The 17,771-nt window shown below is 32.6% G+C and overlaps 3 protein-coding genes across 6 annotated transcripts; 2 read left to right on the top strand and 1 right to left on the bottom strand.

The window, feature by feature from the left end:
• Positions 1–1,307: 1,307 nt before the first annotated feature.
• Positions 1,308–5,359, bottom strand: Eif3j (eukaryotic translation initiation factor 3 subunit J). Its single transcript, XM_078180027.1, has 6 exons — positions 5,187–5,359; positions 5,012–5,094; positions 4,395–4,508; positions 3,923–4,061; positions 2,114–2,290; positions 1,308–1,841 (listed from the first exon to the last, which is right to left on the bottom strand). Exons 1-6 carry the CDS (start codon positions 5,200–5,202, stop codon positions 1,648–1,650), a joined length of 723 nt encoding a protein of 240 aa, XP_078036153.1. The 5' UTR covers positions 5,203–5,359; the 3' UTR covers positions 1,308–1,647.
• Positions 5,360–6,075: 716 nt separating this feature from the next.
• Positions 6,076–9,014, top strand: LOC144469229 (uncharacterized). Of its 4 annotated transcripts, none has more exons than XM_078179250.1 (5): positions 6,076–6,251; positions 7,066–7,237; positions 7,317–7,460; positions 7,569–7,751; positions 7,829–9,014. In XM_078179250.1, exons 2-5 carry the CDS (start codon positions 7,070–7,072, stop codon positions 8,405–8,407), a joined length of 1,074 nt encoding a protein of 357 aa, XP_078035376.1. In that variant the 5' UTR covers positions 6,076–6,251; positions 7,066–7,069; the 3' UTR covers positions 8,408–9,014. The 4 variants fall into 4 exon arrangements, with proteins under 4 accessions (XP_078035376.1, XP_078035377.1, XP_078035374.1 ...); XM_078179251.1 differs by lacking the exon at positions 6,076–6,251 and adding an exon at positions 6,319–6,653; XM_078179248.1 differs by lacking the exon at positions 6,076–6,251 and adding an exon at positions 6,319–6,721 and having other exon boundaries at positions 6,981–7,237.
• Positions 9,015–10,106: 1,092 nt separating this feature from the next.
• On the top strand, positions 10,107–17,698 carry LOC144468781 (proteasome activator complex subunit 4A). The gene is made up of 13 exons (XM_078178487.1): positions 10,107–10,802; positions 10,966–11,106; positions 11,183–11,354; positions 11,417–11,806; positions 11,900–12,048; positions 12,126–12,448; positions 12,511–13,480; positions 13,563–13,833; positions 13,903–14,286; positions 14,424–14,990; positions 15,067–16,638; positions 16,726–16,953; positions 17,021–17,698. The coding sequence occupies exons 1-13, from the start codon at positions 10,552–10,554 to the stop codon at positions 17,162–17,164; spliced, it is 5,562 nt and encodes a 1,853-aa protein (XP_078034613.1). The 5' UTR covers positions 10,107–10,551; the 3' UTR covers positions 17,165–17,698.
• The last annotated feature ends 73 nt before the right edge of the window (positions 17,699–17,771 follow it).

The raw sequence follows: 17,771 nt of genomic DNA, 5'->3' as shown, positions 1-17,771 counted from the left end.
GGAAATTATAGTAGTCTCAACTTATAATTATAAAGAACAGTTGTCCATTTTATGAATTTTACGGTCCCGTAAAATTACTTTGTAGACATTGATTAGCTTTTTTCTATATTTATTATAAATAACACGCGATGTTTTTAACAGTCTGCAGAAGAATATGAAATATTTTAATATAAACTTTATTTATTTTATGAAAAATAAAAAAATACAATTTAAGTAACTTCTTATCCTAAAAGCCAAAAAAATTCAAGATATTTTTATTTAAATAGTTGAAACCAATTCAACGTGCCATCTAATTATAAAACAAAAATAAATTTATTACAATCATTTTGATGAATAGATTGTAAAGAGATATAGTTTTACTGCATTTTCGTTAAGATTACCTCAACATATATATTATTAGAAATTATTGCAATAAAACTAAGAAACAAGCTACTGTAATAAAGATTAATTAATTGTATGTAATAGAAAGAGAGCAGACTTATCAATATGTTAAATGAATGTAATAAAACATATATATATATAATGTTATTACAAAAGAGTTAAATAAATTTATTGACAAATACAATTTATTAGAAAAGAAAGAAGATTGTTAACTCTATTATAATAAAGAAAAGGGAGTCTTAGTTTTATTGTTGTACTTTAAGAAACTCGATGATAAACATATAAACACAAAAAAACTTCGTCCATATTCGAAAGAAACTTTTTAACTAAACTTTTTTTCAATTTTCACTATGCATTCCTTCTGTGAAAGATTATATGTACCAAAATGCTTCTTAATAAAGTATAATTAAATTACATATGACCTTATTCAATAATTACGCTTAATATTTACTAGGTAAGGATTTCCAACAATTCTTATAATAAAGTACATTATTTTGTTTCATGTAGTATTATTTAAACATTGGTAGATATCGCAAACATACGCGCCGTATATGTAAATATACATAAAACTATAAGGAACCACCATGTACAGTTCCTCGCACCAAGACGATTGTTTACGCATGCGCAGGAAGTAGATTTCAAAAGTGTAAATCCTTCAATCTTAGAATCTCGGCGAAACCGATGCGACAGTTTAATTGTTCCACAACTCTCGCGTTGTAAAGGTCGTTGTTCGTGTCTGCCTGTTTACAGTGTTTTTCAGCCTCAAATTTTTTTTCTTAACAGTTCGCAAAACTTAAATTGTTTTATACATTGATACAATAAACGCGTAAGTAAATTTAATTAAGTGTTCTTGCTAGTATTGCTGAGTTTTCGGGGTTATTGACACCGTTAATCAATCGGTGAGTATCAATAAATTCTGTCACTCGTACTTGAAACGCATATTAACACTTAAGTGTTAATATCTTTTTATATCCATCAGTTGATACATTAATCTTTACTACATACGTTGTGTATATATAATATATATATATAATATCTGTATGTATACAATAAGGAATTCTAAAGGAAAACATTTCAAAATCGCAACCATAAACCAACAATAGTAATTTACGAAGTCAGGGGCTCATATTATGTATACAGAATGGGAAAGAGAAGAAGAGAGAATAAAGGATATAAAATCTGCAAAAATGTTAATAACCATCTGCGTGTATTTAGGCGACTAGAAAAGGGGATGGGGAATAATAAGAATATGGGGTGAAAAGGTCGCTACATGAAATCGTTGTAATCATCGTAAACATAGTCGCCGTATTCGCTTAACAGAGTATTTTCACCTTCGATATGCAGTTTCGCTTTTCCTTTGCCCTTGTTCTTTCTCGACTTGTCGCCTTTTTCAACCTTCTGTTTTTCGATCAACAGATTATCAATCATTGTTTTCACTTTCTTCAAATTTATTGAAGATACTGAAAATAATGCACAAACGTAAATTAAAAACCAAGTTACGAATATCCGTTTACACGTTTATGGAAAAACAGTGAACAAAGAAAGTACTCGATTATTACAACTTTTTGTTACCCAATTTACAAAATGAATATATAAAAAGAATATTATATTTCCAGTATATATTTTTACTATTACTTGGAATGTGACTAAAAATATTGTTATACTGATATAGATAGAACATTATTATCAACTATTATGTATTAAATTTAATTAAAAATGAAAATGTACTTACAATTGAGGGCGATTATTTTAACAAGTTCTTCTGCAAATGGAGGGAATTCAGTATGCTTGGAAAACTGATTTATTTTTTGTGCAAGTACAATGCCATACTGGTCGAACTCTTCTTTTGTGTCAGGCACTGTAGTATCCAGGCTCAACACACCTTCCTCGGTATTAGTAGTAGCTATACCTTTAACAGAAGAAATAATGATCACAATTAATCAAATTAATTATTACATTAAGTATTTTTTCCTGTGAGCTCTTGGATCTCAATAATAATAATTAACAGTGTTATTTGTACGTTTATTTAATTTCTAAAATATATAAATTTTGCCAGGTAGTAAAAAATTTTTAATAAAAAATCTGTCAACAACATTTTTTTCGGAATCCTTAATATTGGTTTTCATTAAAATAATGTATTCATCAGGAACGGTACGGGAGATTAATGTTGATAAATAAGACACGTCTGATTCGTTTTTTTCATGACAGAGGAATGTTTATTTTTTTTTGCACAGTAACAATTTCATATTTTATTTGAAGACTGTATTACTTTGATTAAATACATTATGTCTCTAGTACAGTTCCTGGCGCCAAATCAATTCTTTTTCAATGTATTGCAATTTGGAAATATTGGAAGTTTGATAATGCTAAAGCAATTATTGAACTGCAATAATGACTTCATTTTTTAAAATATAATACTCTTGAATTTAAACACTTTTCGAAAACTTCTCTTAATTCTTATAGTAATATAATATTTAAAAAGTATGCATAATATTTGAGCATATAAAGGCTATTTATAAATTCATAGAATCCTTACAACTATATTTTAAATTTACATAAAAAAATACTTTATACGGTACTTCAAAAAGCAAAAAAAAACTGTCACAAATTTAATGTCGATTATAGTTACTTATTACTTTGATCAGTATGTATATATTTAAAACGTACAAAATAATTGTTACGATTCTTACACCAATAATACTCGATATTTATCGATATATCCTACATTAGTTTTTGAAAGACAAAGCGTAAAATTATTAAGCCATTGAGAACTCGTTTTCAGGCAATAAATATTGGATCAACCCTTTGCAGTCCAATGAGTCCATCAATAAATAGTTTCTTAAACTATATGAACATTTCATCAATTCAAAATTATAAAAGAGAGATCATTGTATGTTCAGAAAATTTGTAGTGATCATTGAAACAAATTTGATGTGTGAGTAAATTGAAAGCAATTTACAGCTTAGTAAAGTTTAACATTAAAAGATAATATGAGATTCGATAAAAGATTTCATGATTGCAATTCTCTTCAGAAGTATTTCAAATTTAAGAAATATAATATGCAATATTTAAATATAAATTCAAATTATAAAATTTAACAAACTTTGAGTCAAATAAATAACGATAAATCTATACTTAAATTTATATTCTAGTTGTATTTTACAAATTTCATTATATCACTTTCCTTCATTATATATTCAGCAACTTGTCCATTTATGCAAACTTACAATATTATTGGTAATTCTGTAGAGTCAGTCAAATAGATCAAATTTCTGACAGAACAACAAAATTAATACATATTATTCAATGCTCCAAGAAGAAGAGTAATAAATGTCTATATAGACATAGTAGTACTATTCTCAATTTGTCACTTTCATGTTTGTAACTATAGATGTATAGAATTCATTGAAAACTGATATTAATATTTTGCTTAAATAAAAGTAGGAGCGCAAAGAGTTAATACATAAACGTTTCTAACGCAGTCATTTCCTGTCGGTTCTGTGCGGCTTGCGATGAGAAAAATCAACAAGGTTGGACAAACCAAATGTCTCCATGGCAAGTCGTAGATCCTCTTCCTCTTGCAGCCTCTGACGTTTCAATTGTTCTGCTCTCTTTTCCTCTGGTGTTAAACCTTCTTCTTTTTCTTTTGCTTTCCTTTCTGCTTCTTCTCTTGCCTTCTTCTACAATACAAAACAATGGAAATATTACTATAAAAATTTTATAATGCTTATTTGTTAGAGATTATTTATTCCACTAAATTGAATCAATTACAAAGATAATTATTTACACAGATACAGAAATATAAGTTATTTTGCAAATGCTAAAGTAATTTCTTAAATAAATTATGAAATTCTTGTATAACAGGCAGACAATAAAATGTATTCAGTAGATAGCAGAAATTAATCTATCTTACAGCTTATATATATTACTAATAATTAATTTATATATATAAAGTAAAATTAATTATTAGTAATATTATTGATCATTAATGTTGAATTAAATACTCTTAATACCTCACGCTCTTCAATCCTTTCCGCCAAAGCTTTCTTTGGCTTTGGTTTGGCCTTAGGTAATTCTGCAGGTTTTTCTACATCTTTCTTCTCTTCTTCGACATCTTCCCAACTATCCTGTTGAATGAATTCCTTTTATAAGAACGGTAAGCACATATAGAACATATTTGGTCATCAAAACTTCTGAAGTCCAGTGCTGGTAGGAAAAAATATTTCAAGCATTTCTACGTAACTTATTGATTAAAATTTATATCAATTAAACTTTAATCCAATACTATTTTACTTCAAACATGAACGCAATCGTTCCCACACACAATTCTGTCAGTTGTTGAATCACATGTTAAACTTAATATTTACACTTTACAATTGAAAATTATAAATCATGTATCATTAAATTGTAACAAGATTTCGACTTTCTTGTCTAAATGTCTGTTTAAATTTTCGATTCACTTTCAGTCACAGCGAATTTCAAGCCTGTTCGCCAATAATTAACTGTTGTGGTGCTGGTCTCGTGTTAATCGACAGCATGCAAGGTTAACCACGCTATGAACGACTGGCTGTCCAATGAAATTTCGACACTGTATTATTTTAACTATATTATAAAATCATTAAAATAGTACCTTCACGTCTTCCTCTTCATCTTCGCCCTCCCACTTGTTGGATCCGATAGCGAGGTCGAATTTAGCATCAACGTCTACGACATCTGCAATGTTGAAGGTTAAAATCATTTCGTTGCCTTGCATCGAAGTACGGTAATGCATCAGTTGAGACAATCGTATATAGATCTTATCATACCCCATTCGTCATCCATGGCGAATCTTCGATTATTTACGGACGATTTCGTTTATAAATGAAAGAAAACCTTTTTGAGCGAACGTGGTTGAACAGATTGCGACTGGAATCGAGCGGGCCATACTGCGCGAGGAAAACGTGTAAGTGTGCCTCTTCTACAAGATAGTGGTGGTGCAACTCAAATCACATGTTTTATAGATTGAATACTCCATGTACGAAAGCGACATCATAGACGGCAATTGCATAAAGGTTTCACGCCTGTTGCGTGATCACGCGAACGTAATTATAAATAGCGCCTCTAGTTATGCAAATCATAAACTTATGTTGATGCCGACAGGAGGGAAATTCGAATATAAATACAAATTTAGATCGTATATTTATATAGAGATAAAGTATCGCCCGAGAGGGATAACTGAGAATATGTAAGGAGATAATGAGAGAGTTCCCACGAAATTCTTCGTTGAGCCTTTTTTTTTGGCGAGACTAATCGAGGAATATAGAAAAAGTCACGTAGCCTCTTGTAAGATCCTCTCCAATTTCACATGAACTAGACGAGTCACAATAACAAACCCAGATCTCTCAAGTACAGGATGTCGTAAATCTTTAGATAGGGACCTCTCGGAACTCTCTGTGACCTCTCTCTCTCTCTCTCTCTCACTCTGTCTTCGAGTCGAAATCCTTCGCGCGCGGCATACCCCCACACCGTTCGTTTCGGCGGGCTTTTCGCCTCTGCGCGCTCGACACCCGCGCACTCCCATCCACATGCGGATCCATCAGACTCCAATCAGCATCCAGCTAGAGGACCCCGATTTTCGTATTGGACAAGAGAGGAAAAACCAGAGGGAACGGAGGAAGAAACTCAATTCCTCGGGAAAATACGGACAGACTTTACTTTGAAGGCTTGGAGATAACATCGTTTATCCAGGAAATCAAGTTTTAAAGACGATTTTTGTGCAACTAGTTAATTTTTACAAGCCCTACACAAGCAGAGCACTTTTGTGTTCCACGGGCATCCGAACCAGTCAAAACTCCCCAAATCCCACCCAACACGTCTTATTGTTAAAGTGGGCAAGTAGAAAATTTGCAAGATGAAAATAAATAGTTAATGAAAGTGCAAACTAAATTAGTTATCTTATACGGGCAAGCTTTCTATTTCAGAAAATACAATTTTTAAAATAACAATTTACATTCTGCCACATAATTTATTTTTGTTTCATTCGCAATAAGTTTAAAAGTTTGAAAGTTATTTAAAATCAAATATTGTAACCATTTCTTGATATCATGTTTCAAATATTACAGTCTCGGTGTTTGTTTATATGTACAACAATAAAAACGTTGTTGATGCGGCATAATGTTGCATACGATAATAACATACATATGTATACAAATACATACAGAAACATCTATCTTTTGTCATATGCAAAACTTTGTCGTTTTTATTGTGAACTAAAATCAAGTGGAACACATTGCGTAATTAGAACATATTGAAACAATTGCTATTTATCGAAAATCGTTTGATTTGCGGATTATATATCATTGTAAATATTTACGTCAATTAGCAGTAATCACCTATATTTATATAATCAATATCTATAATCGTCTATATTATAAAGTATATAGATTCAGTATTTTGACAACAAACAACAAGAAGTTCTATGAGTTCTATGAATATTTACTACAAACAGAAAAAAATCGTCTTCTTAATATTATAGAATATATTAATAGCAGTTATTATATATGTAACATTCTAGGTTGTAAAGTATATATTGATTGCATTATATTTTATTTTATGTTTAGAAAAATGAATGCTTTTGGGGCTTATAGGGTTGCTTCTAGGTTGTAAAGTATATATTGATTGCATTATATTTTATTTTATGTTTAGAAAAATGAATGCTTTTGGGGCTTATATTCGTTGTCCATTCAATGAATCCCATCGGATTATAGAGGGCAGAATTCAGAGACACATACTCAAGTGTCGCAAAAGTTATCCTGCAGATATTAAAGTTACGTGTCCCTTCGATGCTACACATGTGTTGAATCCAGAAGAATTTGAAGTCTGTCCTCCATAAACATAATACAAATTTTTATCATTATAAAATTTTCAATTTTAACATTAATGTTTCATTATTATAGCGCCATGTATTAACATGTGTAAGTAGTGGAAATGTGAAGTGTTTTCAAATGTCATTAGAAGCAGAGCAACAAGTTGGAACAGTATCTTTAGAAGATGCGTGCAATGCACAGACTGATGTAATCGTAGACGAAGACTGGTCTGGTGTAAGTAATCAAAATGCTATTGCAATATTTTCTTGTTTTCCATACAATTATACTTCATTGCCACAAAACGTAATAAAAGGATTCATAAAATTATTTAATTATTTTTAGAATAATCCAACATATAATCCAGTAGCTGTCGCTGAATCTAAGAATGTATTGAGAACAGTAGTTGGCTTGTCAAAGTCCAAGAAGAAACAGTTTAAACGTTCTGAAAGAGAAAGAATAGCAAAGATTGAAAATAAACACAATAATACTGTTGATGATAGTAGTTTCACACAGAAACAAACAGTAGTAAGTGTACTTAAATATTTGATTTTTTTAATATTTTCATATTAGTTACTAACGCGATTCGTTTTCAATTCTAATAGACATCAGAAGCACCATTACGAATTCCTAAGAATGTTGCTAAATTAATATCTTTGAAACAGAGCCAGAATCATAGTGATAATGACATCTGCATAGGAGACCTAGTTTCCAAATTAAAAGAGATCGATTTGGAGAAGGATAGCACTTTACTTAAGGAAAATGTGTCCTCAACAAGTAACAGCTCTTCGCAAGAAGGGCATAAAGAAAATAGCGCAAATAATACTTTTAGTGACAAAAATAGTAATTCCTCACGTAGCAATCAAGAAAGTACCAGCAAGAAAAAAATTAATATGACCAGAAATGATGTCAAAAGTTGTGAGAAGTCTAGAGAAACAGATAAAAAACATAATAATATTTCTCAATATGTAAACAAAGAGAAAGAAAAATGTATAAACTTGCAAATGGCTGCTTCCCTTGAGAAAGCAAAGAAAATTAGTACTGGGAGAGGATTTACCATTGCTTATCAGAAAATAAAATCTGAAATTGAACAGGACAACAAAGGGGATATGAGCTTGGATCACTACAAAAGCGTATATGGTTATGACGAAGACAAGGATGATGATACTAACAATGCTTTATAAGAAACATAGATTTATTTAGGGTTCTATTCAAAATATTTTAGTTCTCTTTATATACTGATTCCATGCTTAAATATAAATGATTATTTTTTAAAGTATTGTAAATATGAAAAAGTGTAGATGTTTTCTTAATCTGTTAATTAAACAGATGCCGTAATAAAAATGATCAAATATAATCTTACTTATATTATTAATTTCCATCAAAATATAATACTTCTGAAAATATTAATCCATTTCTATTTAAGCATGGCTATACTGTTTAATTTTTTAATACTGCAAAATTACAAAAATTGAACTAAATATTGATTGAAAATATACGCGACGTGATACACTTATGATTAAGCCTTATTATGTGATAAGTTCATTTTATTCATGACAATTAGGTGTATTAATGACATACATTCTTCTTTTTATGCAAGAAATAATAAAATTTAAGCTCTGTTATATCTAAGTGCGATACTATTTTATGTAATAGTGGAAACTGGTAATTTGGTAGTGATAAAACTTTTTGATTTATACAAAAAGAAAACATGTCTAATTTTGTTACTTAGAAATGTAAGTAAATACATCGACAATCAACAACTGAATAAACAAATTTAGTAAAAACTAATTTCTGAACAGTTTTTTAAAAGAAAACCTCCATAAATATAACATGAATGAAATAAATTGGCATGTATGTATAGTTTGAAATGTCCGCCACACATATGCATGTATAGTAATAGCAATTACGTCGCAGGATATACAAACTTTCATATAACTAGTGGTACAACCCTGTAGGGGTTGATTCTATATAGAAAAATAAGTCGAATGAAAAGAATAATATTTTTTCATTTAAGGTTCAATTGTTAAGAAAACTGAAAAATACGCGTTATCATGGCTTTCTAGCATGGCGATAAGTAGAATTAATATGTCATGATGAGACGCGCCACTTCATTTCTATTCAGTAGTATGTATTATTTTATTAACACGTTGAGCGCCAAGTCAGCCATATATGACACTAGACTCTCCGTTTAGGCCGCGTCAACCGCTCTAGTTGATAGCATGTAACATGAGAACTTATTTTCTTATCTTCTACTGCGAGAAGAAACATTGGCCCTACAGTACCAGCTATTCTACGCGTGCGCGTTACCTGACGCCCCCCCCCCCCCTAAAAATTAGCGTGGCGCTTAACGTGTTAACTTGCTTCTTCTCAAAGACGGAGTTTTGAGTAAAAAAAAATTATTTTATATTCTTAACATATCTTTTTACGTAGATTCGGCGCTTATGCATGATTGCACCTTGTATATTTTACAGAAATATTTACTATTATATCTAATATGCACAGTAAATTCTCCCCAATTGTCCTTCTGTTTATAAACAAAAATGGAAATACGATTATTCGAGCCTTGTGTCTCTTTTTTTTTTGTTTTACTTGTTGACAATCGGTAACTATAAAAACAAGCCATAAGAGTTGAATAATCATATCTCCTTTTTGCAAATTTTTCATTTATGTTTACAAGCCGAAGGACAAGTGGGGAGAAGTTACTGTACATCGTGCTATGCATAACAGCAGATAACTGTTATGTATGAAATTTACGATGCGTAAAGTCGATCTTTTTTCTAGTTATCGATAGTGGGAGAACATCGATATGTTCGCAATCGATATTCTTCTCGCATGCTTGCGAGATTGACACTATGCTGTGAAATATTAGAAATTCCTCCACGCAAAGTAAAGTTTGACATTTTGGACATCGCTGAAACATAGATTGGACTTTACTAAAATAGAATACTCCATTCCGGCACTGCTTACTTCGATATTGAAGTGCCTAAACATAAATAAATAAATAAATAACATAAATCTCTGCAAGCTAATATACGTATATAGGTTTTTTTTTCTATGTGTGTATAGTAACGGTGTATTGGATGACCCACCCTTAGTACGATTCTTTGGAAGTTAACATATCAAATATGGCTACCGAAGTACGAAACATGACTCGATAAAAATGAAGACGAATAAGCAAGTTGTTGCTGACTCAACAACGTCAATGATATCTCATTACATCGCCTGTTCTTTTGTGCGACACGTCTATTTAACCTACATCGCTCGCTCATAACAGTATATAATAGTACGTATAATAAACGTACATAATAGTACGTTCTGAGTAATCATGTGTGAAAGACAAGTAGGTACGATCAGCGACAGCTGTTCGGAGAAAGACGAAATCATGGACGAGATCAACAGAGGTGGTAAAATTCGTTATCAAAAGGAAATTATATATAACAAATTATTACCCTATGTGGATGAGTTGGACTCAGATTCACAAGCCCTTTTTATCGAAATCAAAGGAAATTTAGGACGAGCTATTATGCTTCGCGAATTGCAACCTGGTTGTTTTATTTGGGTCACTAGGTTGTACGAGTAAGTAGCTATTTTACTCGTAATATAAAATGTTTTCGAAACTACGACTATCTAGAGCAATTGTAATAGGTATAGTTACTTACTGTTTCGATAACAAATGCAAAATTATATCTATATAAATTTGACAATATTATGGTACAATATATGTCTGCTTTTGTTATAGGTATATGAAGATATATGGCTTAAAGTTCAGTAAGGAAGACCATATTCTTTTAATAAAATTATTATATGAATTAGTTACAATTCCAGATCTAGAACCATATGTAATGAGTAGATCTTCTTTGGTGTTAATATCATTATTACAGTATGTTTTACATGGATTTTATATTGTTCTTATTAAATGGTTTAAACACAAGTTATCGTCATCCAAATTCTGTTAGGAAAAAGTCACTATTATCACCAGAAGAGCTAGAATTACCATGGAAACCTCTTTATAAATTAGCTTGTCATATGCAATCAAGTGCACAGACGTCATTGGGGATGTATCGTTATCCTGCTGGCTTAACAAATGCAATAAACATACTTATACATGCTGCAAAACCATATTTTCCTGTAAGTGATTATTTTGTTTCAAATAAGTTTGCAGAATGACTGAGATTAATTCATTATGTTAGTTAAGCACAACGCAGGAGATATTAGATGAATTGAGACCAACACTATATCCCCTTGATCGTGCACAAATGTTAATGAAAATGGAGCTATTAGAATGGTTTTTACCATTGCAATTATTTCCTAAACACCATTCGATTGGACATGAATTATGGTTTCATGAATTCATGTCTTTATGGGAAGCCTGTAATAATGCACCAAAATGGGAAAATGAAATGATGAATTTGATGGCAAGACTGGCTTCCTACAATATTGGTTACATAAACTGGGAGCCATATATTCCATTAATGTTCACTAGATTTGTGAGATCTTTGGGATTACCAGTAGCATATAAACAGCAAACATGCAGTTTTCACAAACTAGATAATATGGCTGTATGGATAGTGTCAGTATTGGTAAGATTACATAAAAAATTCAGAAAACTTTCATAATATTCAACCTTCAAATGTTTATAATATATGATTATATGTGTTGTTTAATAATTTCAGGGACATGGTTCAAATGCACAAATGTATTTTGAAAAATTCTTAAAAACAATAGACACATACCTTCATCCAGCCAATTTTGGTCATTGGCTGCCAAGGTTAAAGGATCTCCTTATGAAGCTCTCGTATCACTTTACTAGACGTTTGCGCAGGTACTTATCGTAACGCTTTAGTATACATTTATGCAATGCCTTCTTTGAAATTACAAGATTCTTTTCTATTAATGTAGTGAACGCTATCCTAAGCGAACGTGGGAAACACCTATACCAGACGAGTACAAATTAACTGACAGCGATGTCGATGCGTTCGTCAAAAGTATGATGCCGGTAGCTATGACGGCCATGTTCAGCAAATCAGGTTTCAGCAATGTTTCCGAAATATTATGTCACCTTGCTGCTATGAGACCCAGTTTAGTCATTCACCATGTTTTGGAGAATGTATCTACTGTATTGGGCTCGCTTACGACAGAATCGTACAAGCTGTACACCTCATTAAGCTACTTGGAAGCTATAGCTGGACCAATGACTGAAGGATCTAGGAATGTTAATAAAGGTAATAATCAAAGAAATTATCGTTTATCAGTCTTGAAAGACCTCATTGCATGTTTGTTTTAGGGTATACATATCCTGAAGGACCAACGCAAGTTCTACCATTATTATTTTCGCTTTTACCTGGTATTGATCCAAGTGACACAGATAAATGTTGCATAATTTTTCGTCTAATTGCATTTTACGTTGCCTATATACCAATTGCGGAAGCTCCTGATCCATCTAAAACAATGGACGAAGAGGAATCATTAATTTATGAGACAACCTCGAAATTCGAAGACTTTATTTTACAATTTTTTGATAAAGTATTTTATATCATTGATGCCACCTCTTTGGAATCAGTTCGACTAGAGAGTAGCGGCGATAATAGCAAAAGCAAGATAGAGGTAGTTATTCAAACTGTACTCTATGAAGTCTGTTCAATTGTGTTGACCCAAACTAATCAGAAGATTTTTGAAAGCGCTTTGCACAATCTGCGTGCGTTTGTAAGTGAACATATCCTTGAAACTAAAGTCGCTGGACAATTGGCCGCATGGATATGTAAATTATTCGCCCGTGTCAATGGAGAAGCAACTTTGCGTTCATTGTTACCACTACTTTCGGAAACTATTCTGAATATGACAGACGAAAGTAATGACATTGCTAAAGAAGAGAATTTGGACAATCGTCTTTTGTATGCCATGTTACTGCTAGCTGCTCTCGTGGACAGTCGTGGAAAACACCTGCTGCCATATATGGATCAATTGATTACTGTTCTTGATCGAGTGTTAGTTTTAAAATCAAGAGAAGGAAACAATTTGGCTTTCACCTTGTTGGGATCCATTATGTATTCGTTGTCTCAAGTTTCGCCAGATCGTTTCGAGACCTCTGAAGCTATACATTGGGGCCAGAAATTGGATATTAATTCTTTGAAAGTTGAATGGAACATTCCCGGGGAAGAAGAAATGACTGTATTAAAGAAAATGTTCTATAAGTATCTATTGCCTGAAATAAGTAAGTTACAGAAATATTGTGAAGACTGGAAAACATTAACAAGGTTCGCTATTGTACTACTGTCAGCAGTTATTTGATTATTTTTAACAGACTATATCGGATGTTATATGGATGAATAATTTCAGGGATGAACTGCTGAGTAGTTTGAACATTGTGTACAGTATTGTTCAAGGTTGTGAATCCGTATTACCATTATGGGAGGAGGAACCACTAACTTTAATGAAATCATCTTTGAAGTCTGTGTCCTTTAAACCAACGATTGGCGTTCGTCGAGAAATCGTAATGCCAGATGGTAGCAACGTAAGACGTTTTATCGCAGACCTTTTGAACAAGTTTCAGAAAGTAATACTGAAGCATGTAGAAGACGATACAAAAAGTTTGCTAGTTTTAGTAGATGTATGTACTTATACGTAATATCTTTGAAATCTGTTGGCGATTCGAATGAGTGAAAGTTCTTAATTTTAGATTTGGAATAGACTTTTATTGGGGGAGATACATCGTATCGAGGATTGTGACATAAGACGCATGCATTTTAAAGTTACGAACAAACTTTTCAAAAATAAATTAGTGGGAGGTAAAGGATTATTAAAGCCGTTTGTACTACAATGCGCCGACATTCAACACGACGCGCGTATACGTTCGCAAGGTTACAACTTAACGCAAACTCATAAAGAGATTATGCTACAACTTTTTACATTATCCACCAGCAGATACGCTGATGTGCGACAGGAGGCTCAATATCATCTATTTCATGCTCTTCGATATTTCAGTTATTCTCATACGTTTATCGTACCAGAAATAATTAATATATTGAAAAAGGACGCAGAGGAGTATCATGACGCGCATAAGGTAACATTGAAAACAATTATTAATATTTATAATATCTAGAATTCTATGTAAAAGAAATTAGAAAATTTACATAATACTTTTACGTAGAATAAATGTATTTCAATTTGTTTTAATATTTGTTTACCTTATTTAAACAGGGCGTTTTGTATATTTTGTTCAGTTCTTCAGAAGATTCTATCATAATGAAATGTGATTGGAAAACGCTACGATCTTTATGGCCAGCTTTAGTACTGTCCAAGATATCCGAAAAATTATCTGTGGTGCGACTGAAAGATATTTTAGTGCAAACTGTGAATAAACGTTTTCCCACGTTTGCCATTTCACACGAAATACCGGAAGCTTGTTTAAAAGCTGCATCGAAATTATGGACAACTGAACCGCGACCAAACATTTCTTTACCAACCGAGAATGAGATAGAACAAGGCTTGGAAGCGTTTAAAGAGGTCGGAAAGAATAACTTAGTCTATTACACCGGTTTGATAGACGAACTGTTGAACGTTCTTCTGGAAAAGAATTTACACTGGAGACATCGAATAATGGCGATGTTTTTCATCCGTATTTTAGTCCACCATGAACAAACCTATCCACCGAAAGTCATTCGTTATTTCATGGGAGCATTGATACACGACTCAGCGCAAGAAAGACAAATAGCTACTAGAGTAGCCGTATACATTTTGAAACAATTGAAACGGAAACATCCAAAAGTAAAGTATTCATTGAATTATGAAATAAAGTATAACGAATTATTTACACGCTAAGTAATAATTTTTTAATCCGAAGGTACTTATCGATCCTCCTGGTTTGCCAGAGATAAGTGAATCACAAGATTCGCAAGATCAGTACAAGAAGTTGGTACCAGGGCTAAGATCAGACAACGCTTGGTTACAATATAATTACGAAACTCGTCCTCTGACCCCAGAACAATGGGATGAACCTAGATACGTTCACAACACGTATACCGGATATTACATGTGGCCAAAGAAGATAGAAATATACGCACCGTCGTCCGAACAACCGTGCTTAGATCCGAATGTTCGAAAGTTAACGGAACACGAGAAAGAAGTAGATCACTTCTTCAATGACCCACAGAATATTGAGAAATTAATAACGTTGTTCAGTATCGAAGAGAAAGTGGATAAATTTAACGGTCTTAAATTTTTAGTTTTCAAAGGTGTTTTTCGTAACCATGGAATAGTGTACTTGAAGCATTTTGTACCACATTTGTACAAACTAGTTAAGGACAAACAGAAAGGTAGCCAAAGATGCGCGTCTGAGATAATCGCTGGTATTATTCGAGGCTCTAAACATTGGCCATTCCACATGGTTTGCGAAATGTGGGAAAATCTGCTGCCAATTATAAGGCTAGCGATATCTAATATAACGGTTGAATCTCAAATGGATTGGGGTCTGTGTTTTGCAAACGCACAACGACACAGAGACCCGAATAGACACCATTGGTTACTGGAATGCTTAATGGAAGAATCATATCTTGGTGATTCGGAGTCATCTTTCGTCGAGTGTGGACGTTTGCTTATTTTACAAGCGGCGCTCGATGAACAATCGTGGCGAGTTATACAATTATTGCGACGTCTGCTAGAACGTACAGAAGATAGGTTGTTAGCAAGTCCTTTCGAAAATGTGAGGGGAAGATTGGGCTCCGTATTAGTGAGCGTATTCAACGTGAACTTCAGGTTTCCAAATTCCTCAAGTAATCAGTGGACACCTAAAGTTGAGGATTTAGTAAATAAAATACTACCGAGATTGCAAACTCTTGTCACCGAAAGTGCTTTAGTATCAAGTAAGGAAGAACACTCTTTATCCGCTCAAGTAGCAAACGTTAACTTCAATGATTCTCCTCCGGACACCGAAAAAGACGCGAAGGACCATGAGATAGCGATTCGATTGTTCAAGACAGTTTGCAAATGGATCTCAAATACCGTCCTCCGTTCACCGAGTGGTATAAAGCCGGAATTTTATAAAATATTTCCTATTATATGTCAACTTGAAAATAGCGACACAGATGAGGAATTAGCTAAATTATGTACACATACTCTAGCATTACTTGCACAAGGGCTTACTCTGTCGTGCGATATGCCAATAGTCTTGGACAAAGTAGTGAGCATGTCGAAGCACGCTTCGTGGTGGACGAAGTCCACTTGTTTGCAATTCCTTCAAGTGTTGATATTTCATAATATCAGCATATTTTTAAGTAACTCCGCGTGGGTCAGTTGTGTGAAGGATACAGTCGTATATTTGTTGGAAGATGAACGCGTTGAAGTGAGAAAAAACGCTGGCCAATGTCTCAGTGGATTATTGCATTGTATGTTTATACCAAACCAAGAAGAATTATTGGTGAGCAGCCTCGGGATAATTTTATTGTCAGACTTCTTCTATACGTAGAGATTCTATATGGCATTTAACTCAATTGACAATTTTTAGGAGGAGTTTAAGAAGAAAGCAAAAACCAAATTGTATAAAAAGGATAACTTAAACCAGCAGAAGGGGACAGCAAGGAAGGAATTAAAACCGGATGCTATAAGAATTCGTCATGGAGCCGTGTTAGGACTATGTTCGTTTATTCAAGCCCATCCGTACGATATTCCTGATTACGTTCCATCAATTTTCGAATTCCTCGGCCCTTTCATGAATGATCCACAACCGATACCGGTAAGTATATGTAATCAATTTATAATACTTTCGAATCGTTGTATAATGCGGTTTCATTTCTTTATAGACAACGATTAGAAAGACACTGGATGATTTTAAGAGGACACATTATGATGGATGGAGAGGGATAAGTGGTTATTCACAACATTTCACACAAGAACAGTTAACTATATTGCAAGATTTGACGATACCGCCGCCCCATTACTCTTAATAGAAGTATTTCAGTTTGTATCATATGTTTCCTATGGTTGTTATGTAACAATTTTTATGTGCGATCTGCACGATGATCATGAAACATATTTTAAGTATAAAAATCGTAATTACGGGAGTGATTATGAGCAAACAAAAAATGAAACTTCATTTATAGTAATAATAATGTAATAATTGGACACAGAATATTTAAAGACTACTTAATTGGTGTTGTGTGATAAAGATGTAATACGTTTACTGAAATTTATTTGTTGCCATGAAGAAGGAAATAGAAAATGAAATTACAAGTTTTTAAATTAAAGCTGTGAAAGACCAAGTACCGAGACTATACCAGTGTTCAGAGAAATTTAAAAAATGGTAATGTTTATACTAATTACTAATTTTAAATTTATCGAAAGTTGTTACTTATGCTCGCGTAATATTAATTACAAACCATTACAGTTCTATTGAAGAGACAGTTGTACGAACTCTCCTTTTTATATCAAACTAAACGCTATGTACAAAAAAATAAAGAAAATTAATTAAATCTAATAAATAGTACTAGCTCCTACGTTACTTACATACACATGATTAATTTATAGATATACATATATATATACATACACATC

Source organism: Augochlora pura, chromosome 4 (assembly GCF_028453695.1).
Source record: "Augochlora pura isolate Apur16 chromosome 4, APUR_v2.2.1, whole genome shotgun sequence".
Taxonomy (NCBI): domain Eukaryota; kingdom Metazoa; phylum Arthropoda; class Insecta; order Hymenoptera; family Halictidae; genus Augochlora; species Augochlora pura.
This window is presented reverse-complemented; position numbering and strand designations above follow the sequence as displayed.

Bases quoted from the DNA above. Each gene is read 5' to 3' on its own strand.
- Eif3j (XM_078180027.1), bottom strand. The intron at 4,509-5,011 runs GTACTATTTTAA...TTCATTCAACAG, and splicing joins ATGAAGAGGAAGACGTGAAG to GATAGTTGGGAAGATGTCGA. The intron at 2,291-3,922 runs GTTTGTCCAACC...CTTCTGTTAAAG, and splicing joins ACTTGCCATGGAGACATTTG to GTATAGCTACTACTAATACC.
- LOC144469229 (XM_078179248.1), top strand. From the start codon at position 6,989: ATGCTTTTGGGGCTTATAGGGTTGCTTCTAGGTTGTAAAGTATATATT. The intron at 7,238-7,316 runs GTCTGTCCTCCA...TCATTATTATAG, and splicing joins TGAATCCAGAAGAATTTGAA to CGCCATGTATTAACATGTGT. The intron at 7,752-7,828 runs GTAAGTGTACTT...CAATTCTAATAG, and splicing joins TCACACAGAAACAAACAGTA to ACATCAGAAGCACCATTACG.
- LOC144468781 (XM_078178487.1), top strand. From the start codon at position 10,552: ATGTGTGAAAGACAAGTAGGTACGATCAGCGACAGCTGTTCGGAGAAA. The intron at 10,803-10,965 runs GTAAGTAGCTAT...CTTTTGTTATAG, and splicing joins TGGGTCACTAGGTTGTACGA to GTATATGAAGATATATGGCT. The intron at 16,954-17,020 runs GTAAGTATATGT...ATTTCTTTATAG, and splicing joins ATGATCCACAACCGATACCG to ACAACGATTAGAAAGACACT.